Genomic DNA, 22893 nt, shown 5'->3' with positions numbered 1-22893 from the left:
TGGCAGGGTCTTTGTTTGCATAGAGCACAGTACAAGCACATATTTGTTCCAAGGGCCATTAGATATCATGAGATATTCCTATCAGATCGAGTAGCTGATAGACTTGTCCTGATGACTTGCTGAGGAGCTCCTTCACACGGTGTGCAGCAATTTCATGATTCATTATCTGCATTGCAAGAATGGTCCTATGTGTTATGTACTGCAAGGAGTTTATATTCTGCTCTAAAAAAAAAGGATTATTAGATAGGAAATTTCCTCATTAGTCTTCTTACGTTCACCACAATAGTATCTGAGGTCTATATCTAAAAAAAGGAGGTGTGAGCATGCTGATTGCAGCTGTGCCTGGCTGGTACCAACTAACAGACCAGAGATGTTTCCTACCTGCAGGTGGGAGCTGGGTAACACCCAGGTACCTACAGCAGGAGGTACGAGCACTAAGGTGAGATAAAGGTGTAATTTAAGGTTTTTTTGTACGTTCTTCAGCTTGTTGTGCTTTCTAGTTCCAAGTCCCCTCCAGGAAAAAGTGAGGACTAGGCACTGGAAAAAAAAAAAAAAAAAAAAAAAAGCAGAAAAAAGAAAAAAGAAAAAAGAAAAAGATTGCAAATATGTTTTTCTTTTCCTCAAAGAGGAGGCAGTTCTCATTATAGCCAGTAATGCACTGAATGGAGCATTTGCCCAGGATATAGGTGATATTAAATTCCTTTCTGTAACTGTGGAAACGTCCCACTAATTTCATAATTTGTCAGTTTTCTTCGATCCAGTGAATGTGCTCTGAGAGTGAATTCTGCGTGCTCCTTGCAAACTGCCCATGGCCTCTGGCTTTACCTCCTTCTTCCCATGTATTGTGCCTTGCCTCCTCTGAAAGTATCAGTGCTGTCTTTGCCAGTACCCTCATGTTGGCACCCAGCAGTGGATCTAAACATAAATCTCGCCAACATTCATCAATGGCATCGTTCTTCATTTCCTAATTTAAATAGTCTTTCACAAATGGCTGTTACTCTGCAAGAAACATCATTTGCGTGGGTCTGTGCATAACACCGCAGCAGCGTGCAGGTCCCCAAGGTTGTACCCCTGCACCTTTCCCTGCCACGGGCAAGAACAAGCCTCCACTGAGCATTGGCAGAGAGAGGAGGGAGAAATTCCCATGACAGCTGCCTGTGGAGAGGCAAAACAGGGCCCGTGGATGATATTTTATCAGCTGTGATGCAGACACACACGTTCCCATGAGCTGGTGCTGTGACCACAGCAGGTTAGCCACAGGCCCTCTTCCTCATATTCACTTCTTTTATAAGCATTTCACCTATGCAAGGAGTCTTACATCCCTTTGCAGGGATGAGGGGATTTGCATGATGTGCGAAGCAAACAAGGCTGACCAGGATTTGTCTAAACAAGAATTTGTGGTTTTGCTGTAACTTCAATCAATTGATTGCCATTTATATCTAATTAGCCAGCACACTTACCAATGCTCAGCCATATGAGCTGAACTGGAGTAAAGCTGTATTTTTCTAACTCATCATATGCAACTGTATGAGGGAGGATTCAGATGTCCTTTTATGAATAGGACCGGCAAAGTTTAATAATTAATGTCTCCAAAAAATGAGCTGATGAGGCAAACAATACCCTTTTCCTTCAATGAAAAATCAGCCTTTCTCATGTGAGCTAATTCATAATCATCTGCCTTGAATTACAACACAACACAAATTATTTTTTCTAGCCTTCTATGTGGAAATAGGAAAAGAAATAATTAGTATGTGATGGTGCAACTGCAAAAGGTGTCTTTAGTTCATCTGTGTAGGCTCCCACACTAGCCACATGTGGAATTCAATACTTTGATGACAAATGAAAGCACTTACTGCATTCCTCTTTGTATAAATGATTCTGCAGCTATTGGTAAATAGGGTTACGTAAAGGCCTGACTCATGGGATGTTACATTAAAAGGAGCAAATTGATAGGGAAGATCCCATGAAAGACTTCAACATTTCTGCACATTGAATATAATTATCAAGGAGCTGCAATCTCAAGTTTTGCTAGAATATTTTCCTTTTAATACTGAATGACAGATTCCCTTAAAGTAGCATGAAAGGAGAAAATAAAAAGGAAAAGACTCTATTATCCTAAATTGATTCTTAAAGCATGAAACAGTTTAGGAAAAAAAAATAGGAGGAGGAAAGGAAAAATTGGGCTGCCAGGAAAACAATCTTCTCAATTTCCCAACCAGAAATTGCATGAAGAGTGATACACGATAATCTCTTAGACTGGCTCTCTAAAATTATATATCCAATTCTCGTCAAAAGTGGTTCAGAAAAAAAGACTTTATGCAAAGCTGATACTGCCACTTGACAAATCCAAGATCTGAATGGGACACATCATTGCTTTCTGAGTACTATGAAATGAAGGAGAAAAGCTACTGTTGGTGTTCCTGCTTCTATTATCTTTTATAATGAATGAATAATATCCTACTCAAATACACTTTGGTTCAATCACTGATGAATCAGGAGTCCCTCCCCTATTCCCATCAAAGATTCTTGAACATCTGCAGAATCTGGGCTTTGATTTTTGAACAAAATCATTTCTAGACTCTGTGTTTGAAGAGAAAAAAAAAATTTCAAGTGTGAGCTGAGTGCAAACTGGTGCTATTCTCTGCTATGAGCCGAGATACTAAATCAATGGCAGTATGAAAGATGAACTCCCTCCCCGTCTCCCACCTTTCAGCTCAGTAGGCTGCGGACTCAGAATATGGTCTCTGAAGGGTGATTTTAGTGTCAATGTTGTTATCAATTCACTTTTCTGAAAAAGACTGTGAGGGACATGGAAATGGGACTGAGTGGTCCTTCTAGGTCACTGAATTCACTCCCCTGCCATGGAAGCACTGCAGCATAAAATACCCCCATAAATATTTAGTACTCTTTCTAAAATCTAGGCATATTTTTTGCCCCCCACTATTCAGATTAAAGGCTTCACTGCTTCAAGGGAGCAGGCTACTTCTCCTAAAACCAATGCCAAATGTATTCACGATCAGTTTATACCCATTTGACTGTGTGCCAGTATCACTCTTTAGTGTAAAATAGCTCTCCTCCTTTCTTGATGTTAACCCCACATCATATTTAATGGTAATCATATCTCCCTCAGCCTTCTTGCCAGACTAAACAAACCAAGCTCTGCGAGTCTCCTCAGCACTGGCCTCACTTCGCAGTATTCCCAAAGAAGACTCACCGCTGTATGGTGTAAGCAGCAATAATATTTTCCTTGTTTTGTTGGGAAAAGACTCCCGAGAGTCCTTCTTTTCTTAATTCTGGCAGGTCTGAGAATAGGAAGCCCAAGAGAACTACCCGGAGCGACGTGACTATTTAACATTTGCCTATGGGCACCTGGCTGATGGAGCACCAAACCTTTTGACCCCTGAAAGGGAACTGGTGAGGCCGAAGTCCCCAGACATCTCAGCCCACACAGAGTCTGGAAAGAAAAAGGGAAGCAAGGAGCGTTAGTTATTATTTCTTATATAACCGTTTTTGTAATATATATATTTTCAAGCCCAAATTCTCTTCTCGTATTCCTTTCCTCCACCCTGGTGCTTGACACTCTCTGCTTCACGACAGAAACCAGTGAGGAGAACCTGGAGCTGGGCAAGGAGGAGGCTGGGCATGAAGGGAAGTGGTGAGCCTGGCAGGAGGGAGACAGAGGTGGATCTGTCCTGAGGACACTCCACATCCCAAAGGTGCTCCTGTCAGAGCAGTGCTATCACCTATCAGAACGACGGCCTTATGCCATCAGTATCAGTTCCCCTCGTGTCCTCACCATGATGGGAATTTTCAGAAAAGATATATTATAATCAAATGAGAATAGGGAATTGTCTCTGAAAATGCTCATAGTTGACCGGGCAGCATAATAGTATTAATTCAAGCTCCTAAAAAACCATCTCTGCTGTTGGTATTGATCTGACACCCATAATTGATATTAATGGGTTGTATACTCAGTTTAGTTACTCCCTTCTGAAATATCACCTTGAAATTTTCCACTGCTGATAGAAAGCAGCGGTGAGTCCCTTTCCAGAAGAGGTAATTGAAAAGTGGGCAGAGATGGAGAAGCGAAAAGCAATAGAGACGGAGACAGAGAGACTGTGGAAGAGTGTTCATAATCAGACAGGAGAAAAGGGAGCTAAAGTGGGTCTTACTATAGACTGGCAATATTTATATACGGCAGTCATTTATCTCTTGCTGGGGATCTCTCAGGTATGCATACAGAGGTCACTTCTGCTGTCAGCTTGGAGAATAGAGCTGACCCTCTCACAGGGGTGAGATTCCAGTAGAAGAGAAAGAGCTAAGCATGCCTGGGACCTCATGGCATGCAGAACTGACCCCTACCAGATAGATCTTATCAGCCTGCGAGAACATCAGTACTGAGGGCTCCCTCATGAGCACAAAGTCACCACCAGAGAGAGCACTTCCAGATCTGATGGTCAGACAGCAAAACTGGGATTCAGGTGCTGAGGGAAGTGTTACACTGCTGGTCCAGACAGACCTGCTTCATGGGTAAACATTGTCAATGTAACTGATGGGTAAGGCATGCCATCCACTGGAGCATGCTGCTGGAGATGCAGCTCAAACACCACTATGGTTAAGTCCATAAAGTAACCTTAGCCTTAATTCTAACACACTTTAATAAATCTTCCATCATTACGTATAAATTCTAGACTGGGCTTAAAGCACAAGTTGTGTGGTTTGATCTCTAACAGTTAGCACTCACACCACTTGCTCAGCATCTCATATTGTTCTAGGGGCAGACGGATATACCAAGCCTTGACCTCAGGGAAGTGAGTGCTGGAAGCCAAATTAAGTAAATAAATGGCTCCGTTACAATATCTTCCCCAGCCTTATATGGAAACAAATTCACAAGCCTGCTTCCAGAGTTTTTCCTGAGTTCTTTTTTTTTTTCATCCTTTTTCTGGCCAGATCCTTATTTTTTCCACCTGTGTTAGGTTGAAACTACAATTACAAAGGTCACTGTCTTCGAATGCCTGTTTTCCTTAATTATTGACCCTACTGAGGATAACAGGGGAAAACAAGGATTTACGGTTCTCGCATACCTCCCAGAATGTCAGAGAGACACAGCACTCTGGAAAATTCGCTTCAATCTTCAAAAATCCCATATAAAAATAATCCATGTTGCCAGGAGTAAGAAGGAAAGATGCCTGTCATCTGAGTGTAGTTCCAGTGTCCTCAGAGCTAATTGCTTGAAGTGCTTGAAAGAAATCTGATGGAGTATAATAGTTGTTGAGATGTTTTCCTGCTGCCCAGGAGACACGGTGCTGATTTCAGTGGGCGTTGCATGTTAATTATGTGCAGTTTTACTGATAATACTCCGAAACTTCCTGCTGTGTGGGTAGGATTAATGCAAGATGGTACCGACGCAAATATAGCTTGCTTGCTGAAAGCAAGCTGGAGAAGTGTTTCAGATGTTCACAAAGCTATGTACCCTGCTAGGCACATAGCAGAATGCATTTAGAAGTTGTCATTTCTGTGCATCGAGAACATAAATTGGAATCCAGATTTCATACAGACAACATAGACGTATCTACCAGAATCAGAGCACGGGAAGGTTAGGACAGACACCCCCGTGAAAGAACAGAGAGCCTGGCTCTGCTGCTTGGTAGCTCAGTTGTGTGCTTGAGACACCGATCCCCAAAGGTCTCTAAGGGTTGCTTTGATCTCTAGTGGTGCTGAATACAGCATCTTTCTCGGGATTTAATGGGATCCAGAAAAGCTCAGCACTTCTGGAAAATAGCCTGCTTGAATCTATTGACTTTAAATCTGCTCAAGGTTGTTTTCTTGTACTAATTACTTAAGATGTTGAGTCAGCATCTTCATATCAGTGAGAGTAGACAATCTTCCAAAAGCAATCCTACCCTGTCTGCACTGAATGAGTCACATCTTATGTGATTAGGGCACATGAACAATAGAGACAAGAGCTAGCTGATGCCACATAAGCCTTATCTGACAGGATAATCACAGCCAGGGTACACTGATACCAAGGCTGTTAGCTCACAAATGCAGTACTGGGTGCCTCATGAGCGGTCTTCACCTTTTCACTGGATGATCTAATGATTGTTTTTCTCCAACGAGGGATGTGTAACTTCCTAGCTGGATGCCCCAGGGGGTTTGGAAATGCCCTGCAGTGCTGGCATCCCCAGCTGCCAAAGCATGCTCAGGTTGCAGGACTTCTTCCCTGGCTTTGTGCATGCTCCTGGGCATGGCTTGAATTTGTATGACAAAAGCCATATTAAGTAATTAAGTATTCTACCTCCTCTGTAAGAGACATGGACGAGTACCAAGGTAATCTACATATTAATCTCTGTCTTAGCTTTGTGATGAGCTCCATCTCACACTCTCAATGCTGCGGGTATCTCACCTCCATTTCCCAACCCTGCACCTCCCGTGCTGCCTCCCAGTACGAGCTGCACTGGGGCTGATTTCATTCCCAGTCATTAAGGACAGGAACCATCTCATTGCACATCTCAAGGATAGTTCTGCTGTAAGACCTGCATTTGCTCTTTCTCTCTGAAGGCATTTCAACTCAATGTAAGTCTTGATTAATGCACACATCTACCTGATACAAGGGCTGTATCAAATATTCTTCACTGTGGCCTTTTTAAAGTGTGATTTAACTAAAATGTGTTTGAATATTCAGTGTATTTAGAAATCCTATTTGATGGCTGCAGTTTGGGAACATTTTAAACTGATGAGGTGATGATTTTTCCACAAACCAATAGCACTTGTTCATGTGTCAACCTTTTTGGCATTGGATATTGCCTTTTAGCTTTTTAACTGTGACTCACAAAAAATGGAAAAAAAAAACGAAACTGTTTTTTTTTTTTTTTTTTTCCCTGCAGAATGTTGACTGAACAGAACAGAAGACACTAGAGTCCAACAGACTTCGTGGAAATAGGTAGCTGGTAGAGGGAAGGGACCCGAGTGACTGCCCAGATTACACCGAGAGCAGCTAGGGGGCATGCTAAGGTTACGGAGAGTCCTGGCTCCCCCAGCATCCCCCTGCAGTGGAGACCAGACACTCAGGAGGAAACCTGAGGGTTTGTTAAAGACTTGAAGCTCCCACTGCTTTACAAAGGTAGGAAAGACATGAAAAATTGTCTCTGCATCACCTCTCAAGCCCTCCAGCAGGGAAAGCCAAATATAACAATTCTGATATATATTTACCATATGAACAACAACCAGGGGAAAAAAACTGTGCATTTTTGTCTTATATTGAAAGAAAGGACATAAATCCAAGCAAACCAAAAATCCCTGTAGTCATCTAGTTCATCTTCCCACAGTACATATAAGTCCAATTGAAAACAGGAAGTATTTGTTCTGTCTCCCTGAGAAAAACTCAGGCCCTTAATACACTGCTAGTTACAGTTAGCTTTTTGTATGGATTATTTGAAAGGTTTATTGACATGCCAGCGAACTAAGCATTTTGTTTACTAGCATCATTTAAGTCTGTATTAACAAAACCATTGTAGAATCTCATTCCTATTAACAATAATAATCTAGATTTTTGAAGGAAAGGTGAAACTCCACATCATTTCCATGATACAGCCATGTAACAAGATGTGATCCTGAAAGCATATGAAATTCTGAGTTGATCGTAGAACTGAGAGCAGAATAATTCAAGAGTTTTTAAATATCACTTTGTTCACCTTGGTAATTTACCCTTCATGGGATATCCTTGTAATAATTAATCATATCTGCAATGCACAGACCATTTTCTCTAATGTATGCCTTTCCATGAATTCGTCCATGGTATTTGTGTCCCAGATACTATGTCTTTCCCTGAATTATACCATTTTTGAAGTAGTTTCCAATAAAAATAAAAAAATAAAAGCTGTCCCTGAGTGAATAAACTGTGAAGTACCAAAAAAAAAAAAAAAAAAAAAAAAAAGCTATTTCACTGGAGAGTATCCATTACATGCAATAACAATGATTTGTTTTGCAACATCTATTTTATGCTTTCAAGCTACATAAAAAGCTCTCTTGTCCTGCGGTAATTAAAAACAAGACAACACAGACAAGTCTTTTTACTCCCGCATAACAGAAATGCAGAAATGAGCCTGAAGGGATGAAAGTTTAGTCCGTGTTTTCACGGGGCTGGAAAGTGACAGCTCAGATAACCAGGCAGGTAGCAAGCCATTCAGCTGTCATAAGGAAAGTGTCAGCAGATGCCACAAGATCTTGTCATCAGCATCATCCGTGAAGGTGGGTAATGGCAGTGCCGAGGAGCAGAAGCATTTTCCAGCCTCTGCTTTGTCCCAGCCTGAGAGCCCCAGCTCCGTGCAGGGCTCCCAATGACCAGCAGCTCGCTGCCAGCCCTGCCCCACCAAGCCACCTATAGCCTAGGGTCTTCTCCACCTCCAGAAGAAGGGCAGACCTCCCAGATATTGTAGGAGGATCCAAGAAAATCCTACATCCCTCTTCTGCTCCTTGCCTAGGATTTCCTGTCCAAGTTGGCTGCCGGCAAGGAGCAGGAGGGGCTGGCGTGGGCCAGGGTGGCTGCCAGCTGTGGGCCCTGGATGCTGTGCTCTGGGCCTCATGTGGTGCTGGATCCTTCAGCTGTGTGAGACAAGAGCCAGCAAACCCTGCAAAGGGGAATAGATGAAGAAAAATCAGGTTGCAATGGGTTGGTCTTTAATAACGTCTCTAATAACAAAATAAGAATAAGGTTGAAGCTCGTTGTATCTAAAAACTCTCCGCCTAAATTTCCAGATCATGCAGTCACCATGGCCCAGACTAGAGCTGATCCCTCACTCAGGCTAAGGGAACAGGACAAAAAATCCAAGTCCGAAGGTGTGCCCTGGCAAAGGCATGGTGTCAAGCCCCAAGGTCTGATCAGAGGCAAAGTCACAGCAGGCAGCAAGTCCCTAACGTGGTGGCAGGGGTCCCAGGGCATGAGGCGGGTGTGGGAAGCAGCGATTTCCAGTGGCAGTGAAGAGGAAGGCATCAGGCTCGAGAAGTGATTGGAAAATGAAGGTGGGGGTCTGGGAGACCCCAAATGCCTGCGAGTTGTCTCCAGTGTGTTCAGAAAGTGAGAGACTTTATGCAGCTTTTTGCTAAACAGAAGCATTTCACGAAGAATATGCCAAATATATCCTGTGCATTTTCATCCTGCAAATACACTCGGGCAAGATGTTGACTGACTATTCTGGCTAAAGAGCTATACAATCTTTTTCCCTTATAGGTGTAAAATTATCACATCGTGAAATTTTTCAGATGGAATCCCAGAAAATGTTAGTCTTGAGATACCTTATCTGACCTGAATCCACATCACAGCTGTGAGAGGTGAAACCTTGTAAAATCTGTGAATCAAATTCTTTCCTGCAAGACAAACTTCATTTTTTGAGAAACCTGAGGACAGAATTTTAACTCCAGTAGGAGGAGAATTTCCTTACCAATAACACAACAAGTAACAAAGCTTCAAGTCATTTAACAAACTGTCTGTGCAAAGAAGGTTGGGGGAAATGAAGAAATGATTCTAATCCTTGCCCCTGGGCAGAATTTCATCTGAATAATATAATTTCAAGAGCGCTTGATGATAAGTCTTCTCTATTACAGACAGCCACTGATGTAATTAAACTGCTGCAACTGTTCTTATTTTGGATTAAGGGTATTTTTACTCCATCTTATTTTAGATCTGTTCCTAACTGATATAACTGCAGTTTAATTTGAAATAAAAGTGGTTTAGATAGGTTTTGACTCAAGCCACTTAGGAGCAATCTGCTGTTTACTCCAGGAGGACTTGGAGACATCTTGTCAACATAAAGGTGTTCATATGCAGACTTGCACCAAAACGTCCAGAGAGTTGAATTTTGGCCAAACTAGTTATTTCACCTCCCGTTATCACACAGGCAACCCCCCGTTAATCTTCGTGATTCGGCACTCCGTGTACATCTGATAACTTGGCAAGTCAAGGCAAGCGCTATCCTGAAGTGCTCTTCTCACCATACTGCAGAAAGCGCGGAGAGGTTTTCAAAGATCAGTAAACAGATCAGCTAAAAAACAGACCAAGAAATGGTACAAATGGAGCAGGAAAACAGAACAAAGCAAGGCCAAAGCACATGATTGAAAAAAATGACCAATTTTGGGAGTGCAGTACTGCTTGGAGAACACAAGGCTCTCCTGCTCCCCCTGATAGCTAAGGTTTAAATCTCAGAAAGTGATTTTTTTCTCTCTTAATTACGCTGAAAAGGCAATTGTGTAAATCTCAAGGACATTCTTGAAAACACAAAGAACTACTGGAGGCATTTTAATGCATATAAATTTCTCTTTTCTCTTCTCTTCTCTTCTCTTCTCTTCTCTTCTCTTCTCTTCTCTTCTCTTCTCTTCTCTTCTCTTCTCTTCTCTTCTCTTCTCTTCTCTTCTCTTCTCTTCTCTTCTCTTCTCTTCTCTTCCCTTCTCTTCCCTTCTCTTCCCTTCTCTTCCCTTCTCTTCCCTTCTCTTCCCTTCTCTTCCCTTCTCTTCCCTTCTCTTCCCTTCTCTTCTCTTTTTTATTTCAAAATAAACGCTTATCATTAGATAAATACGGTATCTGCGGCATTCACGGTATTTACCACAGAAGTGCCCAAGTGCTATTAAATAGCTGGTCCTTGCAATGCCTGATGAGGTAGGTAAATAGTACCTGGCTTTTGTATGGCAAGCTGCTATCCCATTCTACAAGGCTATTTGCAATCCCATTCTCTGGATGATGATGACCCAGAGAAACAAAATGACTTCACTATCAGCTACAATGTCCCAGCAAGACACACTCCGGTGCTTATACTTAAAAATATTAAGAAGAGAAAAGCAATTTTAAGCTTGGTACTGGATCACTGATGTTCCCAGCTGTCAGTCCTGATGAGTGACATGGGGTTGGAGGCCAGTGGTTCTGCGCTTGTGGAGTTTCAGCCTTTTCTGTTAAGAACGGCTCTCAGGGCCAGGGAGAGCCCTGGCAGGGAGCGTTGTCTGGAGTTATTAAAATGGTCCACTGAGCCTGTGCCTTTGAGGAGCTACAGCCGAATAAATAGCCCGGCATTAACCTTTTTAGCTCTGATGTGTGTCAGGGTGAGCGCTGGCTCCTCACTCGAAGGGAATACTCCAGTTCATTAATTTGCTGCGGAAGTGAGGTGAAGGCTAGATCAACGACTTTGGCGTTTGCGGAAAGCACACAGAAATCAGAACAAGTGCTAGTTGTTCTCACCAGCACTGAATTCAATCTTGGTGTAACCATTTAACAACAACAAAGTACACAAAATCACACAGGAGGAATTCCTCTTCTCCTGTGTGCTGCCCTGAGGTAGTACTGAGCCGCGCACCTGAAGTAAAAATTGGGGTTGTGGCTTCACGTCTCAGCTTTTGCCTGCAAAACCATGGTAGTAGGCCACCCCTAGTTCTGCACTCAAAAGCCAAGTAAGGCAATGGCATGCAAAGAAGAAAACTTCTGGAAAGTTTCATTAATGGCTATGTAAATAGCAAACACTTGCCACTTAAGGCCTGGCAGGATTTTTGTGCAAAAGTACAGTGAGAGGAGTTTTTGCAGGGCAGAGTTTTAGAGCACAGCAGCCAGCCTGCTCTACCAGGGCAAGCATTTCTGCATAGCAGCTTTATCACAGCTCTCTGCAAGGTCCCACCTAGGCTCAGCAAGTCCAAAGTAAAGGAGTTCAGCCCCTGGAGCAGCTGATGCTGGAAACTTCAATATGGAGAAATGACAGAAGTCATCCTTCAATGCTTCGCGGTAAAACTGGAGAGAAGTCTCCTTCTGAGACTAAAATAAGGATTGTTAAAGGCAGGATCAAAACAGGAGATTTTTTTCAAAATAAAATGAAATAAAAATCCCTATCAGCTTCCCTACTGAACCAGCTCAGCGGTGAAGAACCTGGCCAGAGTGAGGCAGGGATGCAGGGAGCATGAGGAGGAGCTCTGCCAGCCCTGGCCTCCCTGAGGGAGCCCTGAGCCCACACCACATTTGTAGCAGGCTGGCTGAGATGGGCACTCACTTATTGGAAAAAGAAACTCCTGGATCCTGCCAGTACCAAGGTACACAACAGGCACTGATGTAGAACTTGGACCCAGTCTAAGTGTTATTTATTTGTATTTGGCTGTTGCATTCTTACGTGGATTGTGATGCCAAGAGTGACTGCAATAGCATTATTTTCTCAACAAGTCGAGTTACCGCCTCAGACAAGAAAGGGCTCTGTGTCTTCCAGAAAGGCAGAAGAAATTAGTTTATGAGATCGGTAATTGTCATGCGTTTACTGCCACTTGTGCAAAATTGCTAATGGTAGACTGTCAGATGTAAGACACTGTGCAATTGGAGCAGATTGGAGAGATAATTATAACAGAGCTTCCCAGAACAAAGTTCTCCGTGCTTTTTGTGTTGTTGTTGGTTTTGGTTGCTAAGTAAGAAAAGGAAAAAAAAAAAAAAAAAAAAAAGGAAAAAAGAAAATGTAAAGGCAGTGCAGCAGACATTGGGAAAGTGCTCCAAAATATTTTCATCGTTGTTCATTTGGGTCATTTGGACGTGGTAGCAAGCTGATTATTTTTACATCCGGGAGTCAGTGAAGATAAAAATCCTGCATCTTGGTGGAGTAAATGTCCCAAGTCTTACCAGTAGTAAAGTAATTCCCATTCCAGCTGGGAAACCAATTAAAAGAAGGTTGAGAAGAATGTATTTGTTCTGTGACCATTGACACTTCAAATCAGAGAATTATTAAAATGTTTTGGCTATACATCTGGGCTATATATCTGGTACTCTGCATTACCAAAGAACAACCTAGCATCTCCTTGATCATCTCCAAAAAAACATGAAGCTCTCAGGACTATCTCAAAACATCAAAAACGTTCCAAAGAGGAATGCTTTGAATTTTTACAATCCATCATCACTGCAAATGGCGACTTTAATCCTGACATTGGGTGACCACCATCAGTCTGAGATGGCTTCAGTCTATCTCAGGTTAAAGAGATTGGTAAAAATGCTCAATGGTTAAATATCCATTTTTTTGTGAATGCTGGGTAACAAAAGCTTGTAATAATTTTTCCTCATCTCCCAAAGAATTTCATGGTTCTAATAGACATTTCTATTGCCTAGCTATGCTGTCTGCTGTGAATCCATGAAAATATTAAGGCACATCCAACAAGGTGTTAATTCATACCACAGCAGAAGGAATCTTGAGATGTTTTCCAGGTATTAGAGGTATTTTTTGTACATTTATTGATCACTGATCTGATACATTTTTAAAGTTCATTAGGAGAGGTGAAGATGGGATCAGAGAGAGGCACAGTAAGTGACAGAATATTACTCATATATCTTTTACAGTGTGCCAACAGTCTTCTGTGACTGCGTCTTAAAGTAACAGTCTGATTTTTGTTTGCTAAAACTTATGATATATTGCAGTAACTGGAGGCTAAATTGTAAAAAAGGATTAGTTCATTTTCTATACAGCTTTTTTTTTTGAAAAAGCATTGTAGAAAACAGAAAAATAATAATTAATTCAGGTTAAATTTGCTCTCGTATACTCAATTTTGCATTTTAATGTCAGTAAATTGAGAAATGATCTAAATCTAGTTCAAGAAATTTCATTGAAGAGAATCTTTTCAGAAAACTGTGCTACTGAAGTTTCAGACCTCACTCACTGTGTGGATAGGCAGTTCCCTGGAAGATGCCTGGTGCAGTGAGGGACAGGCTGTGCATGCGGATGCTTTGGGAAACCTGCATGAGAATATTAAGACATTTCCTATCTTCGGATGCCAGTTCCCTCTCTGAACTTGTGAAATGTGTTATCAACTCCTACCTCAAACGCAGCAGTGGAAGGGATCTTTCTATGTGTAAACAGGCCTGGCCAGACTGCAGGAGCCTAATAAATACTTCTTATGTGAGACTAAGTTTCAAACAAACTTATTAAACTGTGCCAGTAAACTCATAAGTTCATTTCATTTTTTTTTAATAAAAAAAAAAAGAGATGTATGAAAATTATTAAAATGCACTAAACCCCATTTTAAACAATACTTTTACACTGATAATAATCAAATTATTTCCTTAAGAACAATGGTCATGAAAGTTGAAGGAGGAAATATCTAATATACAAAGGGAAATGATGCTTCCTAGGGTTTCTTTTCCTTCCTTTTCCTGTGTCGTACTTCACTGCTGGCCAAGAAAGTTCTCTATTGTGCATCTTAGCTCCAACCCCATTTCATCAGCATGTGAACTCCTATGCCAAGCGATGTGCAGAAGAAGCTCAGGCATGAGTTTATGTTCCTGCTGCCAGTGGTGCGACGAGGCCAGCAACCTCTGGCACAGGGACGCAGCGGGGAAGGAAACTTCTCTGTTTCCCCACTACTGGAGCTCCTCCACAACCAGGCTGAGGCAGAAAATGGCTGGAGGCCTCTCCTCTGTGCAGGACTTGTTCACACACCTTTCTGTGCACCGAATTAGGTCAGCCAGTCTTCAGCAGGCATTTTGATTCCCTTCCCTTCCCTTCCCTTCCCTTCCCTTCCCTTCCCTTCCCTTCCCTTCCCTTCCCTTCCCTTCCCTTCCCTTCCCTTCCCTTCCCTTCCCTTCCCTTCCCTTCCCTTCCCTTCCCTTCCCTTCCCTTCCCTTCCCTTCCCTTCCCTTCCCTTCCCTTCCCTTCCCTTCCCTTCCCTTCCCTTCCCTTCCCTTCCCTTCCCTTCCCTTCCCTTCCCTTCCCTTCCCTTCCCTTCCCTTCCCTTCCCTTCCCTTCCCTTCCCTTCCCTTCCCTTCCCTTCCCTTCCCTTCCCTTCCCTTCCCTTCCCTTCCCTTCCCTTCCCTTCCCTTCCCTTCCCTTCCCTTCCCTTCCCTTCCCTTCCCTTCCCTTCCCTTCCCTTCCCTTCCCTTCCCTTCCCTTCCCTTCCCTTCCCTTCCCTTCCCTTCCCTTCCCTTCCCTTCCCTTCCCTTCCCTTCCCTTCCCTTCCCTTCCCTTCCCTTCCCTTCCCTTCCCTTCCCTTCCCTTCCCTTCCCTTCCCTTCCCTTCCCTTCCCTTCCCTTCCCTTCCCTTCCCTTCCCTTCCCTTCCCTTCCCTTCCCTTCCCTTCCCTTCCCTTCCCTTCCCTTCCCTTCCCTTCCCTTCCCTTCCCTTCCCTTCCCTTCCCTTCCCTTCCCTTCCCTTCCCTTCCCTTCCCTTCCCTTCCCTTCCCTTCCCTTCCCTTCCCTTCCCTTCCCTTCCCTTCCCTTCCCTTCCCTTCCCTTCCCTTCCCTTCCTTTCATAGGCAGGAGAGGAATTAGAAGATGAGACCAACTTTAATTTTTAAGTGTTAAAAAAAATTAGAACCCAAGTTGGAAATAATTATAGGACCGTTTCCATTCCATTCAGAGGTAACTTGATTAATGCACCTAATCAGTTATTTTGTACAATTTGCTGTGTAGTAGTAGGTAGACACCCAGCCACATTCATGGAAAAAATGTAAAAAGCGTAACGCATTTCCCAACCTGCACATGAGGCACAAGCTGACAGATGCAAATAGAGAGAGTGGGAGTGGAGAGGTGAAGGGTAAAAAATAAATTGAGTTCACTAGGAAAAAAAAAAAAAAAAAAAAAGCAGTACATCTCCGCATAACCAATGCCAGACAGGCATGCTCATCCAATACCACAGTAGGATTATTTCCTACAGCATATTCATGATTGCTTTGTCTACTCTGCTTTTAATGTTTCAAATTATGGGGATTCCACCATTTCCTTTGAGAGTCTCTTTTGCACTGTAACGCTGCTCATCCCTTGGAAGCTTTCCCTGACATTTGTTTCGGCTTCCTTTCTTAATTCCAGCCTATTATTCAAAGTTGTATCCTTTTCTACCCGCTTTTTTTTCCTTTTAACTTCCTCAGTGCTTACACCTTTCAGATAATTGTGGGCAGCTATCTGGGCCATCCCTTGCTGTTGCTTAGCAAGCTGAGAAGCACTCTTTTTAATCTCTCCTTATAAATCAGTCCCTCTAGGCAGCCGATTATTTTTGTTGTTTTTCTGTGAATGCCTTCTGCATTTTATTTTATTTTTTTTGGTACTCTGGCTGAATCCTGATTACCCAGTCACATAGACAGAAGAGCAGCTAACCAGCCCACTCACCGGCACAGTCCCATTGCTTTTATTGAGGTGTCCAGAAGACACACGTGTAATTTTTGGTGCTTTAAGTCAATTTGATAGGGTCTATACAAGAGCTTTCCCTTTCTCCAAAAGTCTTTTGTTCCCTGCCTCCTTCCTATGGTTATGATGCTGAGAAGATTTCTGGTATAGACCCGGCTTCAGGCTAAATCTCTGCAAAATTGGATACATCTTCTGCTGTGAATTAGCTAGGAAAGTGAATTTTTATCTAGTCAAGGTCAACTCTGTTTTGTCCTTTGCACTTTCTACTCAGCTACCGACACCACTGTAAGGCGATCTCCAGCAGGACTTTACAACTTACAGCAACAATAAGCATTTTTAAGTACAAACACACTTATTTTCTTCCTTCCTTCTGTGAAGACACGTATGTTCAAATAGGTTCATGCATGTAAATAATTCAAATCATGTCAATGAAAGCATTGGTGCATAAAGTCACTGGTAAGCTGTGGAGATTGGGGCCTCTGTCAGAAGGACGTTGCAGGCTCGCTTCTGCTCTTGAACGCATATGAAACCGTACACCGTGCAAATACGGTCATGCCTTGCAGAAACGTGTGTCTTTATAGGAAAGGGATGCTAGGAATCCTGACACTCTTGATTAATCACTGGGTCCAAAACACAAATATTGTCCTGCTTTCCTTGAAGTCAGGAAAATTCCTACTGCTTATTCTGGTGGATGATTAGGACGCAGCCTCTCATCTACGAATCTGGAAGGATTCATTAATTAAGACCAACTAGGTCAAACCTCCTGACTTGCTCCTTTTTTGTTTTAATTTCAGTGTTTCATCAAATTCATCATGCAAATTTATATGCTCGAAATTTCATTATTGGGACCCAGAGGTAAGCAAGAAATCTCTTCTCGTGAGGCAGAGGAGCCCTGTTGGAACAAATGTTTCATTCGAATGAGGCTGCCACGGCCCCAAGCAGGTTCCTGTGCCAGGGTTTGGCTCCCCCATCCCTGTGCCAAGGGGAGAGGTTCCCCTGCTGCAGCCCCAGCCCCGCTTCCTTGCTGCATCCCACCCAGGGATCCCCCAAACCCTTTCTGCAGCAGCCTCCATCCAGCACGGCACCTCGATGGGGAGGCTGCAGGATTCGGGTTTTTCCATTCCTGCCCGATGGATTCATACAGCAAGTGATTGCTCTTTCTGTGGATGTGCCTGACTGCTGAAACACGGGGCTTGTCGTGGAAGCCCCAGGAAAATTCCGTGTGAAATGTTGTGAACGTTCAGCTCTTTCTCTTCAGGTCCCTTTATGTAACTTGACAAAAGGGGAAATTTGGAGAGCGGGGTGAGCGTCACTGATAGGGATTTAGCAACAATCAGAAAATAAATAAAATCACCGGCTCCCATCAGCTCAAAGAGTGGGGAAGCAAAGGTGCAGCTCGGAGACACAGGCTGGTGCAGAAGGCTGGATCACCGCAGAGCCTCGCGCTGCCTCCCTCGTGGCTGCCTCCTTGGTGCTGGAAAAAGCTCCTCCTGTGGAGCACTGAGCCTGCCAGCCTATTTCATCCCCCACGAAACAATAAACAAACAAAACTGGGCTTCTCAGGTAGGAAGCCTGGAGCACATTTGGATTTAATTGCTTTTCGTTGTTTGGGTCCTGATGTAAGGAACTTGAAAGACGCGGATAATTCCTTGAATGCCTGTATTTCAGCCATTCGGTGCTCAACAATAGGCAAAAAATCTTACCCCTATATAGCAGGGTGCCGGTGGAGAGGCATTGTATACCCTAAATGGCATGCGTGTTGCCATGCTGTATAAAGTAGCGGGCTACAGAGAGCCTAAACAGATGGCTCCAATCCGGCAGTGCATTGAAGAGTAGCCCGGTGGTGGTGAATAGAAATCAGCATAAATGACAATGAAACGAGCACCAGCACCATGAAACGCAGGGACCTGGTGTGGCCAAGGCTTGCCTGCACCTGGCAGCTTGGCCCAGGTGCTGCGGGCGGTGGTGACACCGCTCCGGCTGAAGGGACACGGGCATCGGGTGCGAGTGGCTCTGTGTCTGGGGATGGTCCCCGGGTCACAGCCAAGGCACGAGGAGCTGCCAGCACCACGTGCGGTGCAGGGATCGCCCTGGCGCTGACACCAGTCCAGCACAGCTGGTGATATAAATGGTGATGCAATTTGTTTTTGTTCCACAATGTATTAAAAAATTACATTGTTTGGTATAGTCACAGCCTGAGCTTCTTTGCTTGAAGGAACTCCTACATTCTACACCTTCTGCTAACTGAAATGCAAGCTGTGGTTGATTTGGGGACAATTACGCCTTTTTTTTTTCGGTTAAACTCATGTCCCTGTGAGCCAAATTTTCCCCCTGACTTCCAAGGGCTTATGAAACAGCAGGTGGTGCGCTGCCCTGCCCCGTCCTTCTGCTGAGGGATGCTCCGAGACAAAACGAAACGCGGGAGAGAAGAGGTGTGCAGGGGAGAAAAAGGAAGGGCTGAGCGTGTCTGTTGAAGCGATGTTGACCTGAAGGGATGCTTCACGGCACGTTTTGCCTGTTAGGAGCGGTGTGACTGGGGCACCGGTCCTCCAGGTGGAGGTGGCGGTGGGTGGACAGCGGAGCTGAGCACGGACACGCGGCTGTGTCCTCATCCCTGTCAGCGAGCGGGGATGGAAGTGGAAACTGAAGAGGGGATGAAGTGGAAATTGAAGCGGGGATGGAAGTGGAAAACCTCGCAGCCCGACGCCTCCCGCCCCAAGAGCGCCTCAGGGCTGAGGCGCGCGCGGGAGCCGCGCCGCGCCGCGCCGTGCGCGCCCCCTGGGGGCCGGCGTCGGGGGCGCGCAGCGGCGGCGCGGTCACGTGCCCGTGACAGCAGCGGCGCCGTGCCCGGCCGGCAGCAGTCGCGGCAGCGGCACCGCAGCGCCAGGCGCCGCCAGCCCAGCCCAGCCCAGCCCAGCCCAGCCCGGGGAAGGAGCGGGGCCGGGCGGCTGCGGCCAGCCGGGAGGGAGCCGGCAGCGGCGGGGAAGCCGATGTGAGGAGCGATCGCGGGCGGGCGGCGGCGGCGGCGGCGGCAGCAGCGGCCATGGCGGGGCCCCGCTGAAGGAAGCAGCGAGGGAGGAGGAGGAGGAGGAGGAGGAGGAGGAGAGGGCAGGAGGAGGAGGAGGAGGAGAGGAGAAATCGCCGCATTCCCTCCCGCCCTCCCTCCGCGCCCCGTCCCCGTGCGCGCCCCCCGCATGCCCCGCTGAGGCGGCGCGCAGGGACCTCGGCACCCGGCGCGGCCCCGCCGCCCTCCCTCCTCCCTCCCTCTCCCCTCCCTCCCTCCCTCCCCTCCCCTCTCCCCTCCTCTCCTCTCCCCTCCGCGCCTCGAACAAAGGGGGAGAAGCAGCGGGGAGGAGGAGGAGGAGGAGGAGGAGGAGGAGGAGGAGGAGGGCAGAGCCCCCCGCGCCAGCATGGCGGACCGCAGCCTGGACAGCGTGTCGCTGCCCCTGGAGGTGCGGGCCCGCCTGGCCGAGCTGGAGCTGGAGCTCTCCGAAGGTAAAAAAAGATAAATAAATGCATTATCTATAGAGAATAAATTTAAAAAATGGGGAGGGGGGGAACGCGGGAGGTGTGTGTGTGTGGGGGGGGGGGGGGGCGGCGGAGCGGGCACGGCCCTCGCGTGCGCGCGCGCGGGCGGTGGCGGTGACAGTTGGCGGGGCGCGCGCACCCCCTCCCCTCAGCGCCCCGCGCCCCCACACAGCCCCCACACAGCCCCCATCGCCCCCTCCCCAGCCCCTCGGTGCCACCCCAAAAGCCCCCCAAACCCCCTTCCCCGACCCCCCTCCTTTCCAGCCTCCCCTCTCCGTGTCCCCTTGGCGTTCCCTCGGCTCCTGAGGGGACAGGCGGGTGCGCGCCTTTGTGCTCGCCCCCGGAGGCTCTGGCGGACGGTTTTTTTTTAATTCTTATTACTATTTTTTTATTTATCTCTCTATATATCTGTTCTACCTGTGGTGGATTCCGCCCCCTCTCCCTTGGAGAGGGGGTTTCTGGCGGCGGGGCTCGCCGCTCTCCAGCCTCGCATGTTTTATTACGGAAGATGGAAAAATCCTTGGGGCTGGCTCGCAGGGGTCCCCGTCCTGCCAAGAAAACGCAGTTTTTGCAGAAATCTGCCACATAACGTTGGGGTGAAAAGGCTGCTTTTGGCTTGTATCGAGGGGCTTGCCCTCAAGTGCACACCTCGGGATCAGCGTAGCACTTGCAACAAAACACGCCGTGATAAGGTCACCTCAAAAATGCTACCTAAAGGAAAGGTTTTTTTTTTGTTAATCGCGTTTATATATATATATATTTCCTGTTTAACTGAAAGCTTGCGGTGGTGATTTGCTTGGCTTGGTTGATTTTGATGCCCTGCCGGTGGGGAAGGCTCTCATACAGCCCGCACATCGCTGCTGCTGTGGCTGGGAGGGCGAGCGGGAGCCCGAGCCCGCCCTCTGTGCCTCAGCCTGCCGCCAGCCAGCTCCCCGTCTCCAGCTGTGGCAGCTCCGGCAGAGAAATGGGGTGCACGGAGCGATTACTGCCCATCGGGATCCCTCACTGATGGGGATCGAGCGGCCAGAGTGCCATCAGTGTAGGGTTGTGGTGCCTCAGATGTAAGCTGTTCCTTGCAGAGGCAGGGAGTATCTGTATCTGCTGATGCCGGAGTTGGCTCTTTCCTCAAGTGCAAACGTGCTGTGAGCTTTTTCTTTTAATAAAAAAAAAAGACAAATGTTAGTGTTCGTTCACCGCCGACAGGCTGCAGCGCTTGACAGAATGGCCGAGCGTGCCCCAGATCAGTTATTGGAAGTGTTCGATACACCGAGCTGCCTTCCCGGCTCTCCCTAACGGTTTGTAAGGGCTCCAAGCCAGAAACTGAAATGCGCTCAAGCCAGTTTCAGGCAGGGAGGAGCTGATGTTGACATTGTATTTTCCTTTTAACGCTTTGAGGGGGAAGAGGAGAAGGAGCTACTGATTAGCCTGGGGCTCTCCTTTTTCTGCCTTCCCCTCCCCGAGGGTACCCGAAATAAGAAAAGTTCAACGCGGTGTTCCCTTCCTGCGAGGTACTGCCCATCCACCGGCCCTTCTCTGTGCTGGGGAGGGAGCAGGGAGCACTGTCGATACCACGGTGTGCTCCTGCTTTGTGCTTTTTGGTGTTTATCACACCACTGTCTGCACACCGGCAAGACGCTAATTAAAGCAGATGTCAGTAAAAGCTTTCAGACGACCAAAATCAAACTGACTTAGATCTTCAGTAAGAAATACGCTAATTCAGCGTGCCGGAGTTGTAATGCAGTTTTATGGTACAGTTCCTGTTGCCGCAAGCACAATCCAAGAAGACTGGGAGGAAGCAGGACGTGGTTTGCAATTGGACATCTCTATCTGCACTGCTGTGCCTCCCCTGGAGCTAGAGCTGGAATGAATGTATCCCACTGACAGTATCTTTCCTTTGGTGCCACTGACGTTACACCCAGCAGACAGCATGGCTCGTGTTTTCTGACTGTGGCAGCCTAAATCAAGATTGGTTGGAGCTGGGAGGAGGGAGGAGAAGGGGCCAGCATCCTGCTTTCGGTGTCTTTCCCCCAAGCCACTCTTGGTGTGCTCTTAGTCAAGTAAATTGCAGTGCTCTGTGCCTGGGAGAACTCAACCTGCCGCCGCTTAAAGCTCCTCACTTCAGGCACGCGTGTTGCACATTCTGGCCTCTTCCCAAAACTAATGACTGCGTAGGGCAGATCAGTAACTCGTCAGGTTTTGTTTCAGGGGAAGGCTGGTCACAGTGTGGCCACGCTAACTCAGAGTTTGGTGGTTTTCAAGTCAATTTCGTGCATTTTCAGGCCCTGAGTGTGCACCCCTTACATGTATGCTGAACTTGACCATCATGTGCCAGCCCACTGGCTTCAGTGGCGTGTGATCACTGTGGTGGGCTCCAGCCCGTGCAGAAAGGTTTGCAGGACTGAGGTTTGAACGTGTGTCCTGCTCACCATGTGCTGGGGTGTCGTAACTGCAGAAAGCAGTAGCTGGGCAGCTGCACCCTTACACGTGTGGACGGGTCTCATTGATAATGTTGGGAGTGAAGGGACTGCCTTGAATTTCGTCCCCTTTCCTAAAGCAGACGTAGTTTCCCCTCTCATAACCAAATTCTGGTCTCCGTGTTCAGCTGCATGCTGGGCAGGGGCTCACTCTCAGCGGCGATTCTACAGCAGGTACCCGGGCAGTGGCTGCCGAGAAGGTAGCACATGCTTTTTAGACGACAGGGCAAAGTGCCTTTTTTTTGCATGCATTTAGGCAGTTCTGTGCTGTTCGCTGGTTTCGAGGGAAGAGGAGTTTGTCTGAAAGGTGTTTACTTTGTGTTCTGCTAAGATTGTTTCTGGCACTTGTAACCCACTGGTTATTGTGGGCAAGCCACACGCCTTTTACCTCTCTTTTGTTGTGGTCCGAATGCGCTTTTTTGTTTCAAACATAGCTATTTGAAAGGTACTATGGATGCAAATTAGGGTAACCATTTTAGATTTTGTTAGTTTCATTAGTATGATTTAGAGGCTGAAGATCAGTCAGAGTCAGAAATGTTTACCAGTGTCCTCCGAGCATGTGTGCCTGTAGCCTGCCCCATGAGAGAGAGGGAGCCTCGCACTTTGATGAGTGGTGAAAGTGTCTTTCATGTTCACGCATTGGCATTTAATTTTATGTTCAGCTGAAGGCAGCAGTAGCACACTTTTTGATGGTGTTTTCACTTCATTTTGGGAGGGGAAGACGCTTCCGTGTTTCTCAGAACTGAGAGGTACAGCACTGTAAGTCTGCTAAGAGTAT

The 22893-nt window shown here is 46.2% G+C and overlaps 1 protein-coding gene across 5 annotated transcripts in view; it reads left to right on the top strand.

Annotated features, from left to right (window-relative positions):
- The first annotated feature begins 18990 nt into the window (after positions 1–18990).
- DIP2C (disco interacting protein 2 homolog C) overlaps positions 18991–22893 on the top strand; it is a 311029-nt gene continuing 307126 nt past the window's right edge. For 3 of the 5 annotated variants that reach the window (XM_084511374.1, XM_084511375.1, XM_084511373.1), the window contains exon 1: positions 18991–19608. In XM_084511374.1, coding sequence (XP_084367500.1) covers positions 19524–19608 — 85 coding nt within the window. In that variant the 5' untranslated portion in view covers positions 18991–19523. The remainder of the gene's footprint in view (positions 19609–22893) is intronic. The other 2 variants (XM_084511377.1, XM_084511376.1) reach the window with 1 other exon arrangement.

The sequence above is a fragment of the Aythya ferina genome (genome assembly GCF_964211825.1).
Source record: "Aythya ferina genome assembly, chromosome: 2".
NCBI classification, from domain to species: domain Eukaryota; kingdom Metazoa; phylum Chordata; class Aves; order Anseriformes; family Anatidae; genus Aythya; species Aythya ferina.
This window is presented reverse-complemented; position numbering and strand designations above follow the sequence as displayed.